At 48.2% G+C, this 27,187-nt stretch overlaps 3 protein-coding genes across 5 annotated transcripts; 2 read left to right on the top strand and 1 right to left on the bottom strand.

The window, feature by feature from the left end:
• The first annotated feature begins 531 nt into the window (after positions 1–531).
• On the top strand, positions 532–8,182 carry ppp2r2ca (protein phosphatase 2, regulatory subunit B, gamma a). 3 transcript variants are annotated; one of them, XM_078080016.1, is made up of 10 exons: positions 532–800; positions 1,076–1,595; positions 1,746–1,843; positions 2,010–2,193; positions 2,870–2,982; positions 3,126–3,303; positions 4,258–4,422; positions 4,523–4,692; positions 5,254–5,345; positions 5,571–8,182. In XM_078080016.1, the coding sequence occupies exons 2-10, from the start codon at positions 1,532–1,534 to the stop codon at positions 5,866–5,868; spliced, it is 1,362 nt and encodes a 453-aa protein (XP_077936142.1). In that variant the 5' UTR covers positions 532–800; positions 1,076–1,531; the 3' UTR covers positions 5,869–8,182. The 3 variants fall into 3 exon arrangements, with proteins under 3 accessions (XP_077936142.1, XP_040043253.1, XP_040043252.1); XM_040187319.2 differs by having other exon boundaries at positions 546–800; positions 1,346–1,595; XM_040187318.2 differs by having other exon boundaries at positions 573–800; positions 1,223–1,595.
• A 78-nt stretch (positions 8,183–8,260) lies between these two features.
• On the bottom strand, positions 8,261–16,362 carry wfs1a (Wolfram syndrome 1a (wolframin)). The gene is made up of 12 exons (XM_078080013.1): positions 16,229–16,362; positions 15,382–15,933; positions 14,386–14,465; positions 12,838–12,982; positions 12,577–12,741; positions 12,252–12,329; positions 12,044–12,174; positions 11,772–11,909; positions 11,432–11,677; positions 10,777–11,055; positions 10,526–10,689; positions 8,261–10,431 (listed from the first exon to the last, which is right to left on the bottom strand). The coding sequence occupies exons 2-12, from the start codon at positions 15,926–15,928 to the stop codon at positions 9,264–9,266; spliced, it is 3,141 nt and encodes a 1,046-aa protein (XP_077936139.1). The 5' UTR covers positions 15,929–15,933; positions 16,229–16,362; the 3' UTR covers positions 8,261–9,263.
• A 757-nt stretch (positions 16,363–17,119) lies between these two features.
• Positions 17,120–26,805, top strand: crmp1 (collapsin response mediator protein 1). Its single transcript, XM_040187289.2, has 14 exons — positions 17,120–17,725; positions 19,177–19,265; positions 19,442–19,626; positions 19,729–19,893; positions 20,289–20,350; positions 20,438–20,518; positions 21,278–21,346; positions 21,434–21,554; positions 21,665–21,821; positions 22,897–23,038; positions 23,130–23,300; positions 24,189–24,368; positions 25,409–25,574; positions 25,741–26,805. Exons 1-14 carry the CDS (start codon positions 17,375–17,377, stop codon positions 25,830–25,832), a joined length of 2,031 nt encoding a protein of 676 aa, XP_040043223.1. The 5' UTR covers positions 17,120–17,374; the 3' UTR covers positions 25,833–26,805.
• Positions 26,806–27,187: the final 382 nt, after the last annotated feature.

Raw genomic sequence — 27,187 nt, 5'->3', positions numbered from 1 at the left:
TTCATGGCCGAACCAGCTTTTCTCCATCATTCATTTAAACTCACTTGTTCTCGCTGTGCTTCTTCTTAAATGACATGGTTTACTTCAACACTATACTGTGTGTCTTAAAATACAACGTGTAGTATGAACTTGTTAGGTAGAGTTATACATGAATAGTTTTGCCGTTATTAAACTTTTGCACAGTGCTGTCAAATGTGGGTGGTAATCCGCCAAACAACTCTCGACACAAATTGTATCAGTGCATTTTAAAAGGTTTTTTTTTTTAAATAACAGGTCCCCCGAAAATCTAAACCCCGGCTTCTAACACCCCAAAAACAACCCAGTGGGACAGAAAGCACTACCCGGTAGAGGAACGGTGTGTGTTGCACTCTTTTGGAGAGGAAGCATTGCTGGGAATATTTCATGGTGAATATTACCAGTCATAAATACCCCTCAGTGTCGACGGGCGCCCCCTGCTGGCCGCTCCCTCCTTCGTCATCTGCAGTGGGCGGATCCCGGGCGGGCGACAGCCGCGTCGTGATTGGCCGCTTCAGGAGGAGGCTGCCATGACACGGTGGATGCTGCGCGGAATCAGTTCCACAGCATCAAGCAGGCGGCCAGACCTCCATCCTCCTTCTCTCTCTCTCTCTCTCTCTCTCTCTCTCTCTCGCCACCGTTGCTCTCTCCCTTCTCCTCTCCCATCTCCTCTTCCCTGGACCGCAACACGGAGCCGTGGCGAGGGCCTGCGAGCGCCGTCTGCAGCAGAGGACGCACACTCGACAGCGGAGGGGGGGGGAGGAATAGCGGCATCCGGCGGACTGGTAGGTGTGCTGAGGCCTCCTGCAGCACAGGGAAGACATTGTGTTCTCCTCTGATCTCCTTCAAGGACTATCTCTGAGAGGTGTGTGTGTGTGTGTGTGTGTGTGTGAGAGCAGGCATCTGGAAAATAGGCAGGATCACCACACCCAGGGAGCATTTACTACCAGTGCCGGAGCTCCACTGGGTGACTGTAGATAGTATGATCCTCTCTATGTGGTCCTTTCAGAAGGGTTTATACTCTCTCTGTTGAGGCTGTGGTCTTTCCTCTACTCCACAGCGGTGGGATTTGGCACGTCTGCACACGTGTGTCTTTGCCAACGAGCGCGTTGGACGTCCCGACAAAGGTCACGCGGTTTGACGTGCCGCGTCCTGTCAGCAGCCGCCCTAACCGCGGCCCTCCTTTTCTTTCCAACATCCTCATCAGCCCTTCCCATCGTCCACCTCCACCGCTCTCCTCCTCTCTGTCCTCTGCCCGCACCCCCCTCCCCCCCCCCCCCCCCCCGCTCCTCCCTCACCCCCTTTTCCTCCTACTTACGCCTCACCGTAGCCTTCTCCATCTCCACGCCTCCTCTCCTCCCGACCGGCTGGTTGTTTCGTTCTCCGGATGGCTCGCTCCAGGCCTCTCCGCTAGGCCCTAGCAGCATGGGCGCAGCCTGGGCGGGGAGAGAGAGCACGGATCGGACCCTTCCCCTCAGGACGGGCGTGCCGGCGGGTCACCCTCCCTCGGCTTCAGATGGGCGAGGACACTGAGAGCCCCAAAATCAACCACACCTTCCTGCGAGACTACGTCACTGAAGGTAGGGCAGGCGGCGTGTCGGTGGTGTCAGATAGCATATTCGTATTCAGCTATTTGTTAGGATACTTTTTATTGACCCGTCGCCTCACCCTTACTTCCTGCAACCATTGTCCTGCTTAATCACGCCACCGTTTCCCCCTCCATCCCCCAGCTGATGTCATCTCTACGGTGGAGTTCAACCACACAGGGGACCTGCTGGCCACGGGGGATAAAGGTGGCCGAGTGGTCATCTTCCAGAGAGAGACTGAGGTTGGTTTAACATGTAAAACTCGATATTTATTGGCAGGATATCCACGAACAAGCATGAATGAATAGTTACTACCTTTACTTTCTGCAATGTTTTTCCCCGCCTGTATCTTTTCTACATGGATGTTCATTCAAAGCTGTGGTTTTCTCCTTGTTTTGACCCTGTCAGTCCAAAGGGGAATTGGAGGAGGTGGGGGAGACGGGGGACTCTGGGGAGTACAATGTCTACAGCACATTCCAGAGCCACGAGCCGGACTTTGACTACCTGAAGAGTCTGGAGATTGAAGAGAAGATCAACAAGATCAGATGGCTGCCACAGCAGAACGCGGCACATTTCCTCCTCTCCACCAATGGTGAGAAACCAGTGACACCCTCTCTACTAAGGACGACGGTAGTAGACCTGTGTGCAGTTGGTTCTGTGAGACATCAACCTTGATTATGCAGGACCTGGTATTGATATCAGCATCGGCGTGACTGACTTTCTCTTCAAATCCACCAAAAGTGGGAATGTATAACTTTGGAATTGGAATTTGGAGCCACACTTGTGGGGACATTGGTTGCACCAACCTGCCTATTGTTAAAAACAACTGGCATAATCATAATCTGTGTCTAGTAAACCTTTTTTGAGTGTTGAAATGCTCATCTGGATTAGGGATACAGCAATCGGACCTCTTCATTCTTAATGCCGATGACTTTCAGCCAATGCCAAGTACCAATCTAATACTGATTTTCCATTTATTAGCTGTCCATGTCACTAATTGGAAGAGACTGAGATCATTTTGTCATGTGTAACTTTGTCAAAAAATGATAAATACATTTAATTCTAAAGCAGATCGGCCCATGATGCATCTGTTTGAACCAGTACTGGGTCGCAAATCCAACATTTGTACCGGTGCATTTCTAATCTGGATCTCTTGAAAAACTGTCCACGTGAAGAATAAATCATTATCAGGCCTCTTCTCCTCGCTGACTGAGGCGTTTACGTTCAACTTTCTCTCTGTGACGTCCGAATCTCGCTGCCCCTGACAGATAAGACCATTAAATTGTGGAAGGTGAGTGAGAGAGACAAGAGACCGGAGGGATACAACCTGAAAGATGAGGGGGGGCGGCTCAAGGACAACTCCACCATCACCTCCCTGCAGGTGGGCACACACACACACACACACATGCAAGCCTTCCTATGCTCAGCTTCAGGCTGGCCTGATGTCCGTATGCCCTCATATGCCCCCCGACTCTCTTAACCTCTGATTCTGGGCCTGATCGCCTCTCTGTCTCTGTATCAAAGGTCCCGGTGCTGAAACCCACAGATTTGATGGTAGAGGTTCGTCCCAGGCGAGTGTTCTCCAACGGGCACACCTACCACGTCAACTCCATCTCAGTCAACAGCGACGGGGAGACCTACCTGTCTGCTGACGATCTCCGCATCAACATGTGGCACCTGGGCATCACCGACCGCAGCTTCAGTATCCTTTGCTTCACGGCATGCGCACTTATTCTTTTTATTTTCATTCCAGCTCGCTCGTAGACAATCATCCCTGAAGCGCGCTATGGGGCAGATTCAAAAATAAATAAGTTGTAACGGAATGTTTTAATGGAAAAGGTGCTTCGTGGAATATAAATCGTTAGTGTGCGTGATCACTATCAATGATGCAGCAGAAATGTGACATTTTATCAGAACGTTTTTATAGTTAAACCCTTTATATAATCAGTAACAAAGTGGAACAGATGGAGCCCTTTCGTACGGATGATAAAAAGTCCGTATTTGACAATTATTTTGTTTTTCAAACCTGAAATGAATGCTGAACATGTTTGACTTAAAAGTATTCTGAACAAGAGCAAAGTGAGTTCTCCGATTGCTAAATGTACGTTAGCGTTTTGATAATTAGAAGCCGAACAAGCACCACAAAGCTTACTGACGTATAACTACTGTTCGCATTCTTGTTTGAATCCACGCTTGATCAATATTCCATGGAAACAGTGCTTTACGTTTGGATTTGTTTCTCACTAAAGCCTTGTGTATTCAGCTCAGGCTCTAGCGTGTCGGATGATTGAAATAGAAGCTGACCTAGAAAATCACAGAGGCATCTATGGAGGAAGAGTTTAAATAATTCACTTTCTTCCGAGCCACACAGGACCTCCACAAATAGCACGGAGTGAGCGTGCACGTTGGGGGTTGGTTGGGATAGCGTTGTTTTGCTGCTGATTATGTACTGAGGTGATGAAAAATGAAACGTCTCGTCTAACACCGGCAAAGCAACGGATGAGGATGTTGGGTGGATGCGTTGGTTTGCCTCACTCTGTTTCCTCCTCCCCTGCAAAGACATAAAGTCCGTTCTGTCTCCCTTTCCGTGCAGACAGCGTGGTTTGTGCACGCCGCCCACAGGGGGGGTTGAATCCCTAACAGACCTTTTTCTCAGACATTGTGGACATCAAACCAGCCAACATGGAGGATCTGACGGAGGTGATAACGGCGGCGGAGTTCCACCCTCACCACTGCCACCTGTTTGTGTACAGCAGCAGCAAGGGCACCCTGCGCCTGTGCGACATGAGAGCCTCTGCACTCTGTGACCGGCACGCCAAACGTGAGCAGCGACGTTAAAGAGCGCGTCGGCGTTAACTCGGTTTTGCAACCTAGAGTCGAACACCCTAACGTTACTAATCGATCCCTCTGTCGCTGTCCAGTGTTTGAGGAACCCGAGGATCCAGGGAGCCGGTCCTTCTTCTCGGAGATCATTTCCTCGGTGTCCGATGTCAAGTTCAGCCACAGTGGGCGATACCTGCTGACCAGAGACTACCTCACCGCCAAGGTGTGGGACCTGAACATGGACAAGGGTCCAGTGGAGACGTACCAGGTAAGGCGGCACTGTGCTCATTAAAGCTAAGCTAATGTGGCCCTCGTAGTCTTTGTTGTTGTGTTGTTTTGAGAATTAGGACATCCAGACAGATTTTGAAAGCATGCATATTCTTGCATATGCTTTTCTTTGGGACTGGTGGCTCCATTGGACAGCCATGCTTCTCAGTCCACCCTCCCTTAGGCGTGCATTCTTCCTGATGCACATTTCACTATATGAAAGTAAATCGTAGCCTTTTCGTCACCTAAAAATGACTATTACACGGCTTCTGGTTCTACTGAGCTATTGCCTCGTGTTACTTTTGGCGTGAGAGTACTTTGAGTGGTCAAGAGACTGGTAAAAGCGCCGCACAAGCACAAGTCTGCATGCTATTCACCATTTACCTCTGGTTGCAAACAATACAAGAAGGCCGCGGGCGACATGGCACCCGCCAAGATGCCACAGTCCAGCCTTCAAAGCGTCAAACCCACCGAGTGAAATCACAGTTTCTACGTCCACCTGTGTATCCAAAGGCTCTGATGTACCCGCCGTGCTAAGCTTGACCGTGTGCTTGATCCCCAGGTCCATGAATACCTGAGGAGTAAGCTGTGTTCCCTCTATGAAAACGACTGCATCTTTGACAAGTTTGAGTGTGTTTGGAACAGCTCGGACAGGTAAGGCAACAGGGACAGACGGAGCACAGTGGATTTGGACTTTATTTGAAAGTCAAATCGGCCATCATCCGACATCTAAATCAATCCCAGACGAGCGTTTGCCGTCGTCTAATCAATCGCTTCGCCTCCAGTTTGTGTCGTCTTCCCGCCCCCCCCTCCTCGCCTCTCTGCAAGCCGAGCGTTTTCTTCTCTTTCCCCTCACCCCGTCTCTCTCTCTCTCCTCAGCGTGATCATGACGGGGGCTTACAACAGCTTCTTCCGGATGTTCGACAGGGAGACGGGCCGAGGCGTGACCCTGGAGGCTTGGCGGGAGAGCAGCAAGCCCCGGGCGGTGCTGCGGACCCGGCGCGTGTACAACGGCGGTAAGCGGCGCCGAGGGGACGTGGGCGTCGACAGCCTTGACTTCACCAAAAAGATCCTTCACATGGCCTGGCACCCGTCTGAGAACATCATTGCCATAGCGGCCACCAACAACCTGTACATCTTCCAGGATCGCATCAACCCGGAAACACAGTTACAGTGACAAAGAAAGGAGGAGCGGCACAAGTTTATATCTCGGCGTCGCCGTGAGAAGATTTAGTCGAGGCCCAACATACCGACATCCGTCTGCGCCGATAAAAGATTGGATCAAAGATAAAAATGGCTGTTAATATATTGAAACCCCCACGGAGGATGTGTAATCGTTTGCTTTGCTCGACACTGAGACGAACCGATGCCTCCTGCTCCCACCAGGGTGCGCTCTTCGGTCCCGCCTTTTGAAGATGACGTGATCCACCGTAGAAGAGGTGCGGGGACACCTCTCCTGTGGCAATGACTCGCACATGTTGCACTCCTCACTGGTACCTTTTTGGCATAAAAATGAAAGATAGGTGTTTGGTAGCAAAGGACAAAGCCTGAAAGGTCCCAAAGACTCGGACGCCAGATGGTGCATCTAAATCTAAGAAGTCTTTTTTTTCACTAGTGGTTGAACTCTCCCACAGAGCAGTGCTCCTGGAGATTTCTTCTTTAATTGCCCCGTAATCTCTGCCCTATTTACTTTGCCATAATAGCACCAATGAAAACATGGTGGAGCAGTATTCTTGCTTTAAAACACACACTCTTCTTCTACAGGTAGACACTCTTTTTACTATTTGCTGTAAATATTCTGTATTTTCTCTTTTAAAGTTTTTATTTTGAAAGGCAGAAACCAATTTTGGTTCCAGAGAGCTGAAGGGTTGTGAGAGGGGTGCAGTGCATATCAGAAAGATGGCGTTATATTTCACCTGAAGAATCGATCGTAACAAACTGGGATAGTTATTGCCAGCTGTGGTGAGGGAGGGGGGAGTTTCGTACAAACTCTGTTGATATATATAAGTAATATCCTGGTCTGAACTCCACGTACTGTACTTATGGGGTAAATCATTGAAAATAAGAGGGACAGTGTGTTAAGGTCTCTCATACGTTTAAATTGCGGCTGATTGGTGATCAAGTCAAATACAGAGAAATGTCTGATTTCTGTAAAGCAGCAGTGTTCATCCTGCAATGCATGAGCACATGTTAAAGAAATACGTCACAACCAAGAGATGCCAAGTACAGAAACGAGGCCCCTAATCCAGCCGATGGAGAGAGTCGATGAGTGAGTTTGTGTCGGGTGTATTTGAAGGTCAGAGGTTATCATCGGTGCAAAAGCTCATCATGTACATTGCTGACATGTTTTTATCACTCAAACAAATAGTGAGTTTATCATATCACAGGTTGTAATGTAATTACACTTCATACCTCACTGTGCCACATGTACAGCAGCAGTAAGGTTAATGTTTGTGTTGGGCTGAATTCTGTGACTTGGTCGAGATTTGATTGTTTACAGTGAAGTGCTTTGTTTTCAAGTGGCCTTGGCCCCAATGGGAGAATCGTGTTTTGGATGTGAAACTGGAGGAAGTGGAGTGACGGAGACCGTCGGGTGGATCGACATCAGTTTCACTGAGTAAACCTTAGAAGGGACAGATCAGCCCCCCCTAAAAGAAATGGCTGTTTTATTTAGTTTTGGGGACATCTTTGTAGATCACTGCAAAAGATATCCCCCAAAGTAGTCAAAGCACTCGAAAACATTAAAATCTTCTCTCCATTTGAATGTGACCACATGGCACGAGGTGACCCAAAATAAGTACACAGCGTTTTCTCTTTCTGGAAATCATTTTATTGTAGATTAACTATGGCCAAAAAAAGAAATAGTTCCTGGATAAAACTGGTCACAACCAGATCTGTATATTATTTTTAGTAACTCGCTCGTGATTTCTAAAAATAAGTTTTATGAAACTCGAATTCCAAATAGCCGGTTACATTGATACAGAAATCTCTGCAGACGATACCTCCAAAATTAAAATTATAATTTGGATGAATAGCACTAGAAGTAAGAGGGGATGAACTGTTCCTTTAAGTCCCCAAGAGCAGAAGACAGTTGTTAAAATGTATGTTCCACTCTCTCTCCTCACTTTTCATCACGGTTCACAGACATTTACGTTACAGCCGGTGGGCCGGTGTCTATATGTTGCTTTTTCACCGTTCACCATTGTTGTTGAATGCAGACATAGTTGTTTTCCACAGTGTCCGGCCACGTGTTGCCAGGGCTTAGAGCTCCAATGGCGAGCTCTAGTTTATCGCATCATAACCGCCGCCACAGGCCACCAGCGAGGCGATTCATGTTCAGCAGCACAGCAGCATGTTGCCATTATTCAATGCTACTAGCGTGTGTATCTATCATACTTTAAAAAAAAGACAAATCTAACAATATAAAAAACATAACTCAAATGAGGTGAATGAAAAGAATGTGTATTAATAAAATAATCTGATAAATGAAATATGTCTTTTTGTGCCTGTGTGTCTATCTTTACTGTGACATCATTTGTTTCAGACCATGAAGCGCAATAAAAATGTCCGAAAAACGAGCACTTTAATAATCATTGAACGCTCCCATAAACTCCATCACTAAAAAAACAGAAGGCACTCAAATTCATCATTTACCGGTAGGCAAAGAGTTGAATGCTGTTCACATGCATTACTTTGTCTTCACCTCAAGCGATTATCTGATCCGTCAACACTGCATCTCAGTCAGATAACTGAATTTTAAAACTGTTTGTTGCATTTTCTTAACTCCCCTGAAACATATTCAGTTTTGAATTTACAGTGACTGAAAGCAAAGTTTAAAATCTACATTTAATTTTTTTAACTTGACTAAATGACCACGAACGACATCGGGGCAAAGTGAAGGCACTCTGTTCTGTTCTGTGAAACAAAGCCAAATATTTACACCGCTGCCCCTCTATTTCTACGGAATGGATGCTGCTCATTTTTTGTGGTGGTATGTCTACAGTCGGGGATACCACCAAATAATTACTTTAGGATTTAACGTGCATTCATTTCCTTTTACATGAGGAATTCAGTAGTGTTTATGCACCTTAAATCTGTAGCTTTTCTCTTAGCGGATTTTTGTTTTGGTATTTGACCCTCTTTTAACTGCTTTCCGAATATTACTAATCTTTGTAAACGCATGCAGTACAAGAAGAGAAATAATGTCCTAGATTTCATCACCTAGCTGAGCTGTCGACAAATAGACATGAGCACATATCTGCAAACCTAAACTCAGAGGGAGTAAAAAAGGTAACAACAAATAAAACACAGAAAATAACCGGCCAACGGGGGGTCGTGTACATCCACCTCGTCTGATGAAACCGCAAGCTTTTAAGACTACGGACTTTTCATTGTGACATATTTTCAATATGGAACATTTTGCAAAAAGCGACCGGTTTGCGGCTATGACATTAGATCCATGACGGCACAAATTGTAAACATTACCATAACTCGCATTAGCCAAATGAACACAAACAAAAGAAAACCGCAGCCACGGCTTCCGAATCCACGAGAGTCGTCAATGCTTCGGCTTCAGATTTTGGCAGACAGGAAGGGAGAGAAGAAAAAATCAAAAGCGAACTTCATGGCTCTCATGGTGGTGCGTCTCCAGTCCCGCTCGATCTTCACCTGCCTGCCTCCAGTCAGAGAGGAAGCGCAGTCCAGACAGTGGATCGCCTTCAGCTCGAAGGCCTGCGCTCTGCCTCCCAGGCGGCCCTCCAGCTTGGTGCTGAACTCCACCATGTCGCCGGGGTTTAGGTTCAGCAGGACTTGCCTGAACTCGTGGCTGGCCATCAGGATTACGTCCCTGGTCGCATCCTCCAAACCTCCGTCCCGGAACATCCCCACAGTCACCTCGAAGCGGTGGCTGTCGAAGCGCTTGATGTGGCACGAGTGTTTGGCCAGAGCCTTGATCTGACACATCTCCTCCTCCTCCTCCTGCGTCCGGAGTAGCGCGCGCAGCGTGCCGGTCGCCGGCGCGGATTTGGCCGCCGTTATGTTTGCAGCGGTCGCGTTCTTCGGCTCGCACTTGGGATACGTCTCTCCGTACAGGCAGCGCAGCCAGTCTCCCATGAACACCGGCAGCATGTTGATGACCGACTGTGCCCCGTTGTCCGTCTCGGCCACGCGCACGTGCTTGAAGCGGCCCGCCCAGGTGACTCTGTGTCCGTGCAGGTGGCTGCAGAACAGCTGTGTCTGGGCCATGCCTTTGGTCTCCCAGGCAGGGGGCCCGCACACCTGGCTGTACTGTCTCCACGTCAGGGTGGAGTTGTACACCTTCTGGCCCTCCGCGTGGTACACGTAGATCGAGAAGAACAGGATCACCATGGAGATGCAAAGTAAGATGAGCTTGACGGGGCCGCGCTGCGTCATTGAGCGGAACACATCCAGGATGGACATGCTGAAGCGCGTCCACAGCCGCAGGGTCACGGGGATGGCGCAGACTACCAGGGTCACGATCACCTTCGTCAGCTCCAGCTCAAGGAACCACTTGAAGAGCTGGATCAAGAGCATGGCGGCAAGTCCAAAAGCCAGGATGGGCAGGGCGAACAGGAGCAGGAAATAGGCCACGCAAGTGCGCATCAGACCCACAGCGGAGGAGCACTTGAGGAGCACCACGGAGAACTCGCACCACATGAAGCAAACCAGGTACGGAACCAGGAAGCAGTAAGTCCCCCTGAAGCCGCGCATCCTGGCCATGCTGAGGCGGGAAACCGCCGGAAGAGAAACATGAATATTGATCAACGACAAGCTGGGATGGACTTTGAGTCTGAACTTGTCTTTGAGAAGCTCACCTGAAGAACAGGTAGAAGAGATACACATAGAGCAGGCAGGGGAGGCTGAGCTTGAGCACCACCGACTCCCCCAGTGGCAGAGTGGAGAAGGTGCGGCCCAGGCAGCGGAGCGCCGTCATCCGCTCCGGCAGGAACTGGGTCAGGTAACACAGAGATGATGCAACCTGGCTTAAAAAAAAGAACAACTTTGAGAGAACTGTGTAATTTGACTGTCAGATTTCTGAAAATTCCGAGCCCATCAAAAACCTGACCTCTATGACCATAGCTCGGCATGCGTAGGTCGCGGCGGTGGGGCTGAGGCTCTTGTAGCTGACAGCAGTGAAGAAGATGGCCACGGTGGAGAGCTCAGAGCAGGGGATCCAGCCCTTATCGGCCACCGGGAAGGAGAAGATGACAAAGAAAACGGACAGGATGAAGTAGAGGTACGGCTCCAGGTTGTTCCACCCAAAGTTGGTCTCAGCCTGCTCCACGTCCAGGCCGGGTTCAAAACGGGTCAGCAGAGACGTCAAGGCTCGGAAGTTCTCCCAAGTCTGTGAGGAAGGACATTAGGGGCAAAGGAGGAAAGAAATAGCTGGGAGTTAGAGAATACAATCTTGAACAGCCATTACCCTTTACTGATAGCAATGCCAATTTTGAGAAATAAGTACTTTTAAGATCAGAATCTACTGGCCTCTCAAGGCCTCTGATACACTCAATGATTTTTCAGTTCAATTCCATCCAGTATATTACGTATGGTCCAAAATCACAAATCTGCCCAACATGACGTTAAAATCTGTCCACACATACAGATGTGACTCCGTTTGTGAAAGGATTGATGGGGCAAATGAAAAGCTTCCAGCATGTTCATACACATGTTTTTACATTGAAAAAAGGCAGAAATTGGGCTAAATCGCTGGCGGCTAGCACCTTGCTGCTCTGGAGGACACGCAGCGTGCAGATGATCATCGAGATGAAGGACAGGTAGAAGACGAGCAGGGGGATGACAAACGCAAACAGGTCAACCGTGAGGTTGCTGATGATGAAGAAGAAGATGAGCGCGTTGACGTGCTGCGTGGGGATGATCGTGCTCAGCCACTGGACGCCGGCCCGCGACGCCCAGTCCACCAGGTGCTCCTTCATCTCCACGATGCCGTGCAGTGGGTACTGCAGCACCTGGAGCCAAAAAGGGGAAGAATACTTTAACAAAAAGATTCAACAGCTACTAGTTAAGGACGATCAGACCAAAGAATGATAGGGATTTGATGACCATTAAGCGTGACTTCATGTCCATAGCTTTCTTCATGGCTCCGTTCTGCCTGGTGTCCAGCATCATCCCACTGCGGCCAAAACTCCAAGAACGTTGGAAGGCATTCTTGTACCCCGACGGCACCAGCTCAGCCTCGCGCTTTAAAACACAATGGTGTGCACACACACACACACACACAAACACACACATTAACACTGGTTGACAGTGGAAACAGCATCCACTGCCTTACGATGACGGGTTATGGCTGTCGATGCTGATTGGGGGTCTTTTACCTCCGCGCTGCGGTCGCCAGGTTTGGGACTTTCGGCCCTGGCTGTGACCGGGCCGCCAGCTTGGGGAGCGATACCTTGTGCATACTTTTTAGTCATCTCAACAAAGTCGTCCAGGTCCACCAACTGCGCGGCTGCGAGGACACAATGGAAGCAGTTGTAGAGGAAGACGCACATCCGCGCGCGCGCCTCTGCCTGTCTACGTACTCACACTCACTGCTGACCATGCTCTCCAGAACTTTCTGGGTCTGGCCCGAGGTTGGACCAGGAATCCGGCCTGCGGGGCCACCTGTTGGTAAGGGACGACTACAACATCAGTGGGATACAAACATTTCCATGAAGGCCATGCAGCATGCAGCGACCTGATCTTCCCGGCCGTGGCAGCTGGGGGGGGGGGACAAAGAGGAGGGGTTACCCTGAGGCCGTCATTATGACAATATGCCACGGCATTCTGAGCAGTCTGTAGTACACAAGGACTGGATTGTAGTTGCGGTAAACAAACTATTGAAATCTGTGATGGTGCACGTGTATCCTACCTTGCACTGCGTTGACATTTTCCAGCATCTCAGCCACAGCCACCTTCCTCTTCCTGTCCGGGTTGAGTTTCCAGTACATCATCATGGCAGCTTTGCGCACCGACAGCTCAAACCTACTCTCTGTTGACAACTTGCGCACATCAGCCTCATTCTCCGCGGTGATTCCTGGTGGGGGAGAAGACAGACAGGGAATGCTTGAGGACCGGAGCATCCCAAGCACACAAAAACAAGTGTACCGTATTTTATTCATTGAGGTTTGACCTTTTTTCTGGATCCAGCAGCGCTGCAGTGCACTTGCGGCACCTTTTCTTCCCTGTTTGGCGGCTTTTACCAGCCAGGTAACGGCCAGGCGATCGTTTAGCTCCGCGTCCTTCTCTTTAGCGAGACTCAAATAGTGCTGACCCAGCTTAAAACACAAGAAGAGGGGAGATTCAGTCAGCTTTGTCTATGTACAGTAAGTATTGTCCCCCATTAGTTTGGATAATACTCATCGCACTGGTTTTATAGGGATTATTTCTTCCATTTTATGGAACCCCTCCCCCATCTGAACGACAGATCACTACAATACCGTCAGTCCCCGTCCCTGTGGTGTCTCCGTCACGGCTGACTAAAAGGGGCAGCAGAGGCCCCAGCGGCAGATCAAGTGACTGGTTTCTAATCTTAACTGTCATTTTATACATTTCTTCTCCTGCAGTTATCAGTAAATGTGTCTATTTGTAGGGGGAGGAGATGCGTCTTTATAAGGCTGAGTGGCACTTCTCAGTGTCTTTGTTGGATACAATAAGCTTAGAAAACCATTATCATGCATTTTCCTCAACAGTGATTTGCTGTATATTACTGTACTCTATTTTGATACAGTAGTAGTCAAAAGTTTGGACACATTTTCTCATTTAATTGAATGAGAAAATGTGTCCAAACCCTTGACTGTATTATCAAATATTACTGGAGCTTTTGATCCATTTCTCAATGCATGAACATACATGCATGTCACATCTTTTTAACATGTTCTTTTAGGGCCCCGTGGTGGTTTGGGTGCTTGGTATTCGCACATACATGACTAATTAGCAAGGGGTAAAAAAGCATAAAAAACATGCATGGAATTGACCCTTTCAGAGCTGTTTGCCCCCCACTTTACTTCCGTCAGCATCTTTTAAAAACTATTTTCAACAAAGAGCATATAGAGTGTGAAAATGCAATTAATATTCAGCACACTGCTGCAACACACTGTAATAGTGTTGATAACAATACGCAAACTCTGCAGTATTTTGGTGTGTCGTTTTTAAAGCCTGGGATCGTCTTCCAAGCGGCTAAAAATAGAAACATGCCGGCAACCAGACTGAGTCAACCAGCAGGAATGAAAACAATGTCCAGTGCCAGTCTGTGGGTAAAAGGAACAGCGCGTAGCATTTACCGCTAAAGATCTATTGGCAGCTCAAATAAAGTGCTTCAATTCAGAAAAATGTAATTTTCTTTTTTCATTTCAACAGTCTCAGACAATTCTAAAGAGTCAATGTAAACCGAGTAGTGTGCTTAGTAGTGCTCGTATGAACGGAAACGAGTCCGTCCATTCTGCATTAAATGCTCTACTTTCGCTGTCCACTTTTCTCCTTTTGGAAAGCGCCATTTGTTCCTCATTTTTCTCACCAGTCCTTTTCTCTCACTTCCTCCCGGTCACTTGTTTTTTTCTTTCTTATTTTTCCTACAATCTTTTTATTTGGAATTTGCTGCCATCTCTTGTATGTGTTTGCACTGTTGAGACAATATTAGTTTCAGTTGGTTGCAATCGCCAAGACTGCACCTTTAACTCACCCGGGTCTGGGCCCTGGCGTCGCCGGCGGTGGCCTTCTCCTCTATCTGCTCCAGGGTCAAGTCTTCTTCAGGCTCTTCGTCTGGAGGGAACAGCAGGAGACGTCAATCAGTGAGAAAAGAAGCTTTGAATAAATAGATTTCATATTACCATCGCCCCAATACTTTATTCAATTGAAATAACAGTGTCATTATTACGCCACCTGACATAGAACTTGAGAATAACAAGAAGTCAGAGGTGGAGAAGCAGTACACATGTATACAACTGTCTGTCCAGATGTCTTGTGATAAGCCCCCATACAGACAACTACCACGTCACATCATCACTTGTCGATTGCAATGAGTTTCAGGAGCGTTACTGTCTATCAAGTGTCCTTGGAGTGGAGTTCATCTTTAATTTACAAAACAGAATTTTAGTATTGGAAAAACATTATAGTTGAGCTTCAAATAGCACACATGGGACGTGTCTCTTGGGTGGAGACACGTCCCATGTTTGTTGGACCCTTGTGCCAACTACAATCGTTCTTTCTCAACATTTGACAAAGCGTCACTTGCTGTCATTGTCTAATTCAATGTAACCATTGTATTAAAATTAAAACATATATATATATACGTTAAGGTAGCAGAAAGCTTCAACCTGGAACGTTTATGTTCAAAATACTCGGTAGAAAGCCCACATTTGTTGTTTATGCACAAAGATCGAGGCATTTTTACATTGCTGAGCTTGAGCGCTCCCACATTCTCTGTGGTATAGAAATCGCACAGCTGATGAAACAAAGAACAACGTAGTGAAGCAATTTGTGTGTGTGTCAGTGTCAGTGATATTTCATTGATTTCTTGTTTTATATATTTTATTTTTTGAGTACTTTGATATATCAAGGCTGATGAGGTGATTTCATTGAGTATTTGTTTTATTGGCTCACTGAAATGAAAATACATTATTTAAGTCTTGCATGGAGCGACATTCCAAAAACATGGATACGCGTAAAACGGCATTACCTTCCTCTTCATCATCGTCACTGTTCTCGGCTTTCCGAAGTCTTTCTTGTATTATCAGTCGCTTGGCCATGGAGGCAAAGGTGCGTTTCACTGGAGCGGCGGAGGAAGCTGCAGGGGCCTCGGTGGACGCAGTGGAAGGAGAAGCAGGGGGATCTGTCGGAGAGTTACAGGCCAAGCTAGCGGACGTAAAGGAGGCAGATGTGAGCTTTGAAAGGGGGGACATCTGGGGGATTTTAAGGGAAGAGCGACGTGGAGCAGTTAAAAGCGGAGTTTTGCCCAGAGAAGGAGAGGAGGGACCGGGAACGGGTTTAGATGGTACAGCAGGAGTCAAGGGCCGTGCCCCTTTTACAGATGGGGGGCAATCCCTCGGTTTAGCTGTTGTGTGCGAGGGATGAGATGATTCTCTGGCCGGGTCAGGAGGAGCAGCAGGGAGGTTATTGGAGACGAGCGAAGGAGGGCTCTGTATGGGAGGGAGGAGAGAGGGTCCATCCCCAACAGGGCATGACCCCTGGGTGCTGACAGCTGTTGATAAGAAATCCTTCTCCATATTTCCTGGAATCAAAAAAGCACGAGCCTAATTCATTTGTTGGTCATCTTCATACACAGAATGAGTGAAGACACAGCTGGCAATTCGAGGACAATATATCCACTGGATATTTTGCACTTTCTATCTGACACGAGTTTTGAAACAACAACAAAAAAATGTGCAACGTGCAACGCAATGTGCAACGAAAGCACAGAGGGGCATTAAACCTGGTTTTCACACCACACGCGGATCTAAACGAGCACTTCCCGTCAAGCACATTCTCAACGCTAAACCAAGACGGCACAAAAAAAGAAGCCTTACTTGTGACTAAACGTGCAGACCTCTTCAGCGCACGAATTTAAAAGTTAAGTCCGTCGTCCATTCTCAGCTGCGTGCAGATCCGCTGACCGCGGCCTAAACCACAACACCGCCACTTCACGGCCCCGCCCCCCCAGCTGACGGCCGACGTATCTGATTGGCTCTTCGGCCGGCCCCTCGCTTCTTTAAGACGAGGGACACACGCCACGATGTGGAGAAGTTCAGCGATTACACTTCATAACGAAGATAAACTGTTTTATGGAACAGCTTGATACTTAATATAATAATTACATATGGTGTTCATCAAATCGTCATCGATCCGATGTAAACAACATTTCTACAATATTTCATATTAAATGTTGATTAATCACATAAACATGAACTGCATCGTTTATTAAACAGTGTAAATGTATCGTGCATTAATTCATGCATTTGGCATTGATGGTATCAAGCATGCACTAGATATGTTACTTGAGCATGTTTTCTGCCTTTGTCATATACGAAACATGTGGTCTATAGACACAACGCGAGTGTTTGCACACGAGCACCGCAGTCCAATACGCCATGTGCATTGTTCCTCGGGAGCTGTCCACCTGCGAGAGTGCTGAAGGAGAACCAGCTCCCAGTGCAACTCCCCCTGCAGCTCGTTCACGGAGGGCCCGTTGGAGCCCTCCAGAATAGGGGCAGTCATGTTCCGCCCGGTAGAATGTCTGCTCGCGTTCGCAGATCCTCCCACGAGCGGTTTCAGCCCGGTGGAGATAAAAGGAACCTCCTTTAAGAGCCCCGCGTGTATTTAACTCTGAAAGCACATGCCCATTGAACAGCGTGTCTCTTCTTCCAGATGTGGGTTAAGGATGCATGCTGGTTTGATCCGCCCCCCCCCCTCCCCCCCGTGCTCTCCTTTTATTTGAGAGCTGATGCTTCGCATGAAAACTAGTTCACTCTCCACTCCACAAACTGGAGCATACATATATTTATTTATATATTGATGCATTCTGAGCTGTTTTTTTTTTTTTTTTTACAGTTCATTGCATCGGCGCGCGCCAAAGGGGCGGGGCTGCGCGTGACCCCATTAAAATAAGCGAGGCTCCCGTCTCCATCGTTTCAGACGTTTGGGGAGGCTAGTCTCCGTCTGCCGTGGATGCCACAATGTCCGACTGCAGGAGGGAGTGGAACCGGGAGGATGAGCTGCCGGTCTACCTGGCGGGTCCGATCGCCACTGGGCCGAACCAGAGGAAATCCTACGGGATGTTCAGCTCCGTGGAGGGGGCGTTCGATAGCAAGACCATAGACTTCGACAACTACGCGGTGGGAAGGAAAGGGAGCCGCACCCCGAGAAGCGGGAGCCGCGAGAGGGTGTTAGACTCCGGGGATCCCGCCGGCAAGACGTCCAGCGAGGGCCGGGAGGGCTCTCTGACCGACTCCCCCGGGGAGGCGGAGGATGTTCGCCCCGGTGTTGTGGTCCGATATCCGTCGGGGATGGAAAGCTCCAACGGGGAGGTAGGAGTGAGGCTTTTGCTCCTTGGCCTCCTTTTATATTGCTGATTGGCTTTTTGTTGGAAATTCCAATATTCTTGTCATTATGTAACACGCTTCACGGTTAAGACGTTTTGTACATTACGTTGGTTCTAATAAGTGAAAGAAAGCAATTCAATCTTTATTTTGTTCTAATGTAAATGGTTATTTCAACATCCCCGCGGGAGTTTTTGTTGTGAGACAAAGGCCTCAGTCTGCATAAATTCAAATGTCCCACTTTATGTTGCATTGCAGCGTGCCTATGTTTTATTTTACCTGTAGCTCATAAAACATGAATCGATCTGTCTCCAACGAAGCGCGTGCCAGTCTGTGGTGCTGAACTGGACAGCGCCGGACAGCTCCCCTCGCTTTATTGTTGTTTTTTTGTCTACCTCGCGTGAGCAGTTTGCGTGAACGCGTATAGACGTGTGTTTTAGCGTGCGGGAAGCAAGGCTCTGCACACACACACACGCGCGCACACACGCACGCACGACAGACGTGTGGCATAGGGTGGAGGGGGGGAGGGGGGTGGGGGAGGAGGCAAAAAGTGGGGCGCAGAGTGTCAAGAGTCTTCACAATCCGAGTTTTTTGCCAGAGGGAGTGGGGGTTGGGGAGAGTTGGTACAGTTACCAGGAGGTGAACGACATCCCGCATTTAATGGTAAGAGACCCAGTCAGCTGCAAAGCTCCCGCTCACATGCAGAGAAAAGAGGGATTAAAGCTTTACTGAGGCGGCAGAGAGCAGAAAGCCCTTTGACAGTTTCTCCTGCATGAAACAGCAGGCTCGAGAGGCAGAGCGGCTGTTCTCTGATTAACTCGGATGCCGTGGAGGTCACCTCACGCGGGAAACGAATGTCTTGCAACAAAGCAACCCTGAAGGTGTGAGACGGGATGTGTGCAAACATGCACCCTTCTCCAGGCACAAAAAACCATGCGATCTGCAGAAAGCCTCTTCTTCATCACTAAGCATTGCACTTCACACGGGAGATAGAAAGTATAACATCTTATGACTGGACAAGCATCCTTTTTGTGTTGAAGATGATGATAACTCAGCGGCGCCGTCAGCCGCCTTCGCCAGCGGATGATCGCTGGTTACCATGGTGACATACCATCCTCTTAAAGCTGTTGCCATGCAGGCCCCGTCCAGAGGGTGTGGAGGTATAGCGAATATGCTTCTATGCTGAATACAGGATATTTTATTGCATCAAATCAATGTCAAAAAAAGAAAGTACTAATATGATCTGTTGTGAGACCCTCCTCCCCCCGGCCCCTCTTGGCACATCACTTGTGTGGCGGCGTGTTTCCTTCCACCCTCGTCCACCGCTTTACAATGTCACAATACCTCTGTGAGGTGAAGGATTACATAACTGATGCAATACATTAAGATCTAGAACTACTCCCTTACCTCCCTATCTCCCTCTCTCTCTTCCTCTGCAGAGCGAAAGGCTGCTGATCAAAGGAGGGCGGGTGGTCAACGATGACCAGTCTATTTATGCGGATGTCTACATTGAGGACGGGCTCATCAAGTGCGTATACAGAACGAGCAAAAGTATGCCAAATATTCCCAAACACTGTTACAGTCGATAATGATTTTCTTCCTATTTCCCCCCCTTATGTCCGTCCACTTTCCTCCTTCTGGTCGCTGCATTTCTCCTCCCTTCCCCCCCATCCCTCTGTGTCCCACGTATCTGATCCATGGCAGGCAGGTGGGGGAGAACCTGGTGGTGCCAGCGGGTGTCAAGGTGATCGAGGCCAATGGCCGCATGGTGATACCGGGGGGGATCGACGTAAACACCTGTCTGATGAAGTCCCACCTCGGCACACAACCTGCCGATGACTTCCTCCAGGGCACCAAGGCTGCACTCGCGGGGGGCACCACCATGATCAGTGAGTGTGTGCGGCTGCTGCAGTAAACGCCGCAAAGCCGTACATAATGTCAGTGGCAGTTTTTTTCCATCTCAACCTTTGCCCCTCTCCCACGCCTCTCAGTCGACCACGTGACCCCGGAGCCCGGCCAGAGCCTGCTGGAGGCGTTTGAGCGCTGGCAGGAAGCCGCAGATAAGAAGGCCTGCTGCGACTACTCGCTGCACGTGGACGTCCCCCAGTGGGACGAGACGGTCAAAGAGGAGCTGGAGCTGTTGGTGCAGGACAAAGGTACACCGTCCGTTCCACGGCTCTGCGGGGGTTTTTCCTTTTGGTTCCGCTTTTGTCTTCCTTGTGTCAAAACCAGGTTAACGGCGGGGGGGGGGAAGAATTTGGCGGAGCGTTGAATCCTCTTACAGCCTTTGTTGTCCGCGGATGCCGTCGTGGTGGCGGCGTACAAATTGTGTTTGTAATCTCTTTTAAGTAAAAATTCACTTTGGGACTGCAAAAAATCTAAAGCCAAGCCAGCTTGTTGTATGTCCTCATACCCTCGAACATGAATTTGAGAGTTTCAATGAAGTACGTAACCTTTATTTACTGCATTTCATGATATCATATTTGGGTTATGTGTGTTTTTATGGCGGTAGCTTTATATGGCCTCACCTGACTTTCATCTCTGTGTCCAGGCATCAACTCCTTCCAGGTGTACATGGCTTACAAAGACTTGTACCAGCTGTCAGACTCTCAGGTAGGCGTCACAATCACCATAAATCCAGGACTCACTGCTCTCACTGTTAATCCCCCTTTCTCTCGTTTCTCCTCATCCCTCCCTCAGCTGTACGAGGCTTTCTCCTTCCTGAAGCAGCTGGGCGCCGTGGCGTTAGTTCATGCTGAAAACGGGGACGTGATCGCTCAGGTGAGCGCTGCGAAGCCTCCTCTCGTTAGGCTAGCGCGAGATGTGCCTCGTGACGCAGCCAGTCGAGGAACATTCTTCTTACGTAACTCCCTGGCTGTCGCGGAGAGGGAGGGAGGATTAATGCTGCTGCCTCGGCCGAGTACGACAGGTTCTTCACGTGCCAGCATGGCGGGGGACCGTTGTTCCACTAATGATGATGATGATGATGATGATGATGATGATGATGAAACGGTGATTAAGGCGCTGAGAGCGAAGGTGCTGATTACAGTGATGGCGGTGATGAAAAGTGGAAGTGGTGGTCCTGGAGATGGTGGTCCCGATTAAGGGGACAATTAAGGCGAGATCCGTAACGCAGGTGGAGATGAATGAGGGTGATGAAGGATGATGGGAGCACTGATGATGACATCCTTGTTAAGCAGACTGCAGTGGAAATAGGGAGATGAGTGAAAACCAACCCTGACAAACCAAACAATGAAGTTTAACATGCTTTTTAAAATAGAAAACAGAAAAGGGGAGGTGGGCGTCTGGTTTTCATCCCAGTCCTGCTGCTCCCCAGACAGCTCCGTCAGAAGACAAGAGCAGCCAGCAAAAAAGCTCCCACTCAGAGAGCTGGTATGCAAAGGGATCACAAAGCACACTGTTTTCTTTGATAGCCTGAAGGTTTTTCATTTTACAGCCATAAGATGCTGGCAAAGCTGCTCAAACAGCGGGTAAAACAGGATTTCCCAAGAGCTTATAGATGGTCATTTCTGTTTTCAGGAGCAGACAAAGATCCTCAGGATGGGGATCACCGGACCTGAAGGCCACGCGCTGAGTCGTCCTGAAGAGGTGATCCTATTCTAGTACACTCTGGTATCAGTCCATCCATCCAACCAGCCAAGGTCTAAATGGTTTATTTACTTCTTGTTCACGCAGCTGGAGGCGGAAGCGGTCTTCCGCGCCATCACTCTTGGTAACCGCGTGAACTGCCCCGTGTACATCACCAAGGTGATGAGCAAGAGCGCAGCCGACACTATCGCCCAGGCCCGCAGGAGAGGTCAGCCCCTTTTTATATCTTCTCGCTCCAGGGGTGTTTCTTTGAACGACTCTTCCAGCTTTTTTTTTAAACATCCCGACCTTCACTTTCACGCTACCTGCCCGGTCCAGGTTGTGTGGTTTTTGGCGAGCCAATAACAGCCAGCCTGGTCACTGACGGCTCTCACTACTGGAACAAGAACTGGGCCAAGGCGGCGGCGTATGTGACCTCTCCACCTTTGAGTACAGACCCCACAACCCCAGACCACCTCAACACACTGCTGGCTAGGTATGTCTTCAAGCTTTGTCTTAAACTAGTTTAGCGCAAAGCTCTTTTTTTTTCACGTCACGTAATGATAATTTTTAGACAAAGTAGCCGACAGTAAATTTCAATGTTTCATCACTGGGACAACGTCAAAGGGATGTCTTTTCTGATGACACAAAAATACAAATATGTCCTCTTACCTGTACATTACTCTATGCTCTGCTGTGCCACTCGTGCTTTTGCTTTCGGGGTGAACTGTCACGTTAATACGGCGTGGGGGCCGATTTAATTTAGCTGCAGCCTGGATGACACCAAAGGATTGCCCTTGATTTACAGTATGTTTGGTATTCATGCCAATAACAGCTGCTATTTAATGCACAACGTCAGAGACAAAGGACAACAGATGGAGAGAAGGTGAGGGGAAGGGCAGACGGAAGGTGTTGGCAGGGACGCATAGAGGACGACATCATTAGTTGATAGCCAGTTTATATGCAGTTAAGTCGACATAGTACATCAATTACAAAGTCAAAAAACTTATTTCAGTATTTCAGCCTCTTGCTGTACACTTCTGACTCCTCCCTTCTATATATAGCGCAGAAACTAGAACCCTCCATCCCTTGTTGCCTTGGTTACCAACTGCCTGCCTCCTCATCCTCCACCCAACTCTTCCTCCGCCCTTTTGTCTACAACTCCTGGCGGGTGTGTGATGTCACAGCGGTGCTGTGACATCACACACCCTGCTGTCTTTTCAGGATCAAAAGCAGCAATATCCAGCACCGCTCAGCCTGTTGTTTCTACATCGAGCCATCAGGGCAATGAGCTCACTAGTAATCAATGGCTTTTTCATATTGCAGTGTATCTTCGTGTACTGAGGGATAAAGGGACTGGTCCTGCCGCTGCATTGCTTCTTTCTGACTGGTTCAGCTTGTTGTTGTTTTTCTGCCCCGAGCCACCACATGACTTTAAGTCATATGCTCTATGAGGACACCTGCTGGCGTAATAGCTGAAATGCAGATATTATTTCTGATCATCCGAGCACAAAGACTGAGGAGTCTGCAGTGAAATAATCGAACATTTCACAACATTCTGTTTCATTCAGCGGGGACCTGCAGGTGGTGGGCAGCGCTCACTGCGCCTACAGCACTTCTCAGAAAGCCATCGGCAGGGAAGACTTCACCCTGATCCCGGAGGGAACCAACGGAGTGGAGGAGAGGATGGCTTTCGTCTGGGACAAGGCCGCGGTGAGCAATTTGGACACATGCATGCGCTAACAGCAGCCGTGGGCGGCGGGTTTGTCTGTCCCTGTAATCATCGGACCTCTTTGCCCCACAGGCAATGGGCAAAATGGACGAGAACCAGTTTGTGGCAGTCACATCTACCAACGCGGCAAAAATCTTCAACCTGTACCCGCGCAAAGGCCGGATAGCGGTGGGCTCGGACGCAGACGTTGTAATCTGGGACCCCGACAGCTCCAAAATCATCAGTGCCAAACTGCAGCAGTCGGTGAGAGAATCAGGAAAACAGCAGATAGATTGTTGGGTATGATATGATGGAGAAACAGGTCAATGAAGCTGAGGGAGCAGGAGAAAAGATATTTCATACGTGAGACTGTAGAGTTTCAAATAGGATGAAAACCCAAGAGAAAGATCTCAGGGGCCGGGGAGAAAATGACAATGTACTTGAAGCGTTGGCTGCATCAAAATAATCCAACACATTGTGAACCTGTGGATACAAAACCACAGGTTATTTAAGATGAAGTTAGCAAAAGCAAGTAAGTAAAGAATTAATCTTTCACGTGGCGGTAACCCAAAATAAAAAATAAAAATCTAATTGATTTGAGTATTTTTAAACGTTGTTGTGGTAAAAGCTTTACCCAGTGTTTACTTTACCCACTAAAAGGCATACAGAATAGTCAGCCACTTCAAAACCTATAGACGTGTACCAAAGTATTCTTCTTTCTTTTTGCATTTTACGTGAACCCAATCTCTTAATTTGCAGCTTTTTAGTGTGTAAATGTGCAATGCGCCACAGCGGACAGCGGTTGATGTATTCAGTCTGCTCTGCCACTCTGAAAGGCCCTAATCCGGGACTGGCTTTAGGTCATAATCCCCCCTCACCCATTCTGCACCCTCTCCCCGCCCATCCCCCTGTGTTCACGGCATTGCTCCCCCTATATGTCCCCCGCTCCTCGGTTATTCATCCGCCATCTTCTCAACTGCTGGATTTCTCCTGCATGCATTAAGCCTTCTGATACGAAGCTCGCTGAAATAGCACAGACGTTGCCGGGACATTGTATGAATGGTGGGGGGGTAAAAGAGTTCTCCTTCGTTCATCTGCCTAATCCCCTCATTCTGGGTGTTGTGGTTGTGTGTCTTATCGCCATCCGCGCAGGCTTCAGAATACAACATCTTTGAGGGCGTGGAGTGCCGCGGGGGTCCGGCGCTGGTGTTGAGTCAAGGTCGCGTGGTTTACGAGGAAGGCCAGCTGCAGGCCCAGCAGGGTGCCGGCCGATTTATCCCCCGCAAGCACTTCCCTGACTACGCCTACCAGCGCATCAAAATTAGGGACCAGGTACAGTGCACGTTCATGTTGCGACGTTTCCTTTTAGAATCATTTGCCTTAAAGGATTAGATGTGCAGTCAACATCCATTTCCTCACAGGTGCACAATTGCTTTATTATTATTCAAAGCACTACTGACTAATTGTCGCTTTAACAGGAAACAGTTACGGTGCATTTTCTTATTTAACAGCTTTCTCTATTTGTCATGAAATATCTCCTGAAAGTTACCACTGCCTCATTTGTTAACATACCATTTTAGTAAATTGTAACACAAAACATCATTTATTTTACCCTATCCCGCTGAAGTGTCTTCAAAATGTGTCTCACGATGCACGTCTGCAAAGGCCTCCACTTACACACACAAATACACATTTAATTCCATTCCATCTACATGATGAGGGGTTTTACTGAGGGCATCATTAATATTGATTTCATTTAATTAATGATTCATTGTTAATTAATTTGGGCCATGGAGGGTATTTCCTGATTGATGTAGTGATCCAAACAGATATCCAAAAGTATTTGCCCACAAAACGAAACAAGGACATGCATTTTGCAGTTTTTGCACATTTAAACATTTTTTAGGAAACAGTTTACCTCAAAGTAAATAACTAAATGGGGCAGATTCATGGATTCAATGCTTATGAGATGAGTGTTTTACCCCGTTCACCTGGAGTGTCTCCCATTTCTATGGTTTGTTTTTTCGTGCATTCTTATATAGTTGAATAACTCCATACATCACTTTGTGAGGCTTTGGACAACACAGTATCGGATTTATTTCCGTTCCTGTATTAAAAGAAAAACCTTCTAAAGCAAGAATTTCATTGGCTATCTAACATTTATAAATATAACTAACAAAAGCGGACAAGCGTCACTTTCGGTTTTGCATTGTTATTGCAGGAGAACTGAGGCTAAAATGTTGTTGGTCAGACTGAAGCTTAACTGTGCGTGTCTGTGTGTGTCTGTGCGTGTGTGTGTGTGTGTGTGTGTCTGTGCGTGTGTGTGTGTGTGTGTGTGTGTCTGTGCGTGTGTGTGTGTGTTCTCTACCCAGGCAAAGAGCAAGCAGGGCGTAACCCGCGGCATGTACGACGGCCCTGTGCACGATGTCTTTGCTACCCCCAAATACGTCACCCCTTCTCCATCAGCCAAAACCTCCCCCACCTCTCACCAACCACCACCCATACGCAATCTCCACCAGTCCAACTTCAGCCTATCGGGTAACAGGAATCCCTCCCTTTGCTTTGAAAAATCTAATCCGGTGACTCCTTTTTAATGTGTGAAAGGGAGCATGAGTGTATTCAGCGTGACCATATGCAACATGTTGACACGTTAAATGAAATATATTTACGGTAAAGCATTTTCATTTGTGTGTCCGTGTCCCAGGAGCGCAGGCCGATGACTTCGTCCCTCGTCGCTCTGGCCACCGTATCGTAGCCCCCCCCGGCGGTCGCTCCAACATCACCAACCTTGGCTGAACACTCGACTATGCACTAAGTTTGTGTGTGTGTGTGTGTGTGTGTGTGAGAGAGAGAGAGTTTCGGTTTTGCCCTGAGACGTGGTCCCAGAGGAGAAGCACACCAATGCTCCTAAACCAAGAGTACGATATTAAGTCATGACCAGCGTACTCTCACACGCACGCACACACACACACACACACACACACACACACACACACACACACACACGCATCTGGTGTCGGACCCCACGCCCCTCCCGCCCAAACGTGCACCCAGTGCTATGTCATGATGTTGTTTATCCCCCCCCCCCCCTCTCCCTGCTGTCCCACGTCCGACGCGGTGCTCCTCTCCACAGCCGAGGCGGTTTACCATATTTGCTTTTTAATCGCCGCACATATTTGCATGGACACGTCTTTTTAAATGTCGCACCGCTTGGTCGGTTAGATCGTTGCAAAGGAGGAATCACTCGAGGACAGACACGGGGACATTCCCTGCGGACGGATTCACCCAGGCACAACCAGCAGCCTCATCCTTTCTTATGTTACTGTGAGCTTCGGTAAACGCAAGGAAACCTCCTCAGATACCTTATGCAAGCGTGTCGGTACGCTCCCGTAAAGCATGACAGCAGACGAGCAGCTGGGACCAACACCCCAAACAGATGTGCACTGCTAAGTCCATTTCCAGGTAGTTTTGCTGTAAAGACGTCTGATCGTTTTCTGCCACTCATCACTCATGATCTCACTCAACTCGCTGCTGTAAAAGGGCATCAGCTCCATGTACCCCCCCAATCCCCCCCATCCCCCCCGCCGCTCTGTAACACTTCACTGACAATCAGTTTTTCATCTTTATCTCATTGATTCTGGATGTTTTCTTTGTACCTTTTAGTGTTTCTACGCCGCTCGGTTTTGTTGCTGTTGTCTGGTGTCTCCAATGGATCCACTAATAATGATCAATAAAGACTTGACGGACGTCAAGGTGATGGTAAAAGAAACATTCCTGGGAGTTTGATATTGCCTTTGCACGAGATGTATTACCTGTGTCACAGATTGGTTTTGGATTGAATCTCCCCAATAAATTCTGTCAGGTTGAGTTTGCAAAGTCTTCAGTTCGGACAAATATGCGTTCAACACACAGCCGCCAAGTCAGATGTAGTCACTGGATCCAAACCAATACTTCAGATGAATGTAGGCGATTCTACTCCAGCATGTAACCTGTGTTGTATTCATCTCATGGTAAAACATGTAAAAAATCAAATTTGCATCCTGGAAAAAGACACATTTATCTTATTTATCTAACTGTTTTCTTATGGTCGATGTGTCTTTAGGTCATTTTTAGGGTCATTTCAGGGTAAACATTTTGTGTTAGAAGTAAGC

Source organism: Gasterosteus aculeatus, chromosome 9 (assembly GCF_964276395.1).
Source record: "Gasterosteus aculeatus chromosome 9, fGasAcu3.hap1.1, whole genome shotgun sequence".
NCBI classification, from domain to species: Eukaryota; Metazoa; Chordata; class Actinopteri; order Perciformes; family Gasterosteidae; genus Gasterosteus; species Gasterosteus aculeatus.
Note: the sequence above shows the minus strand (reverse complement) of the source record. Positions and strands in the feature narration are given on the sequence as shown.

Bases quoted from the DNA above. Each gene is read 5' to 3' on its own strand.
- ppp2r2ca (XM_078080016.1), top strand. From the start codon at position 1,532: ATGGGCGAGGACACTGAGAGCCCCAAAATCAACCACACCTTCCTGCGA. The intron at 1,844-2,009 runs GTTGGTTTAACA...TGACCCTGTCAG, and splicing joins TCTTCCAGAGAGAGACTGAG to TCCAAAGGGGAATTGGAGGA. The intron at 5,346-5,570 runs GTAAGGCAACAG...CTCTCTCCTCAG, and splicing joins GTTTGGAACAGCTCGGACAG to CGTGATCATGACGGGGGCTT.
- wfs1a (XM_078080013.1), bottom strand. From the start codon at position 15,928: ATGGAGAAGGATTTCTTATCAACAGCTGTCAGCACCCAGGGGTCATGC. The intron at 12,742-12,837 runs GTCAAACCTCAA...CTCCCCCACCAG, and splicing joins CTGCTGGATCCAGAAAAAAG to GAATCACCGCGGAGAATGAG. The intron at 11,678-11,771 runs GTCATCAAATCC...TTTTGGCTCCAG, and splicing joins ACATGAAGTCACGCTTAATG to GTGCTGCAGTACCCACTGCA.
- crmp1 (XM_040187289.2), top strand. From the start codon at position 17,375: ATGTCCGACTGCAGGAGGGAGTGGAACCGGGAGGATGAGCTGCCGGTC. The intron at 24,369-25,408 runs GTACAGTGCACG...TTCTCTACCCAG, and splicing joins GCATCAAAATTAGGGACCAG to GCAAAGAGCAAGCAGGGCGT. The intron at 25,575-25,740 runs GTAACAGGAATC...TCCGTGTCCCAG, and splicing joins GTCCAACTTCAGCCTATCGG to GAGCGCAGGCCGATGACTTC.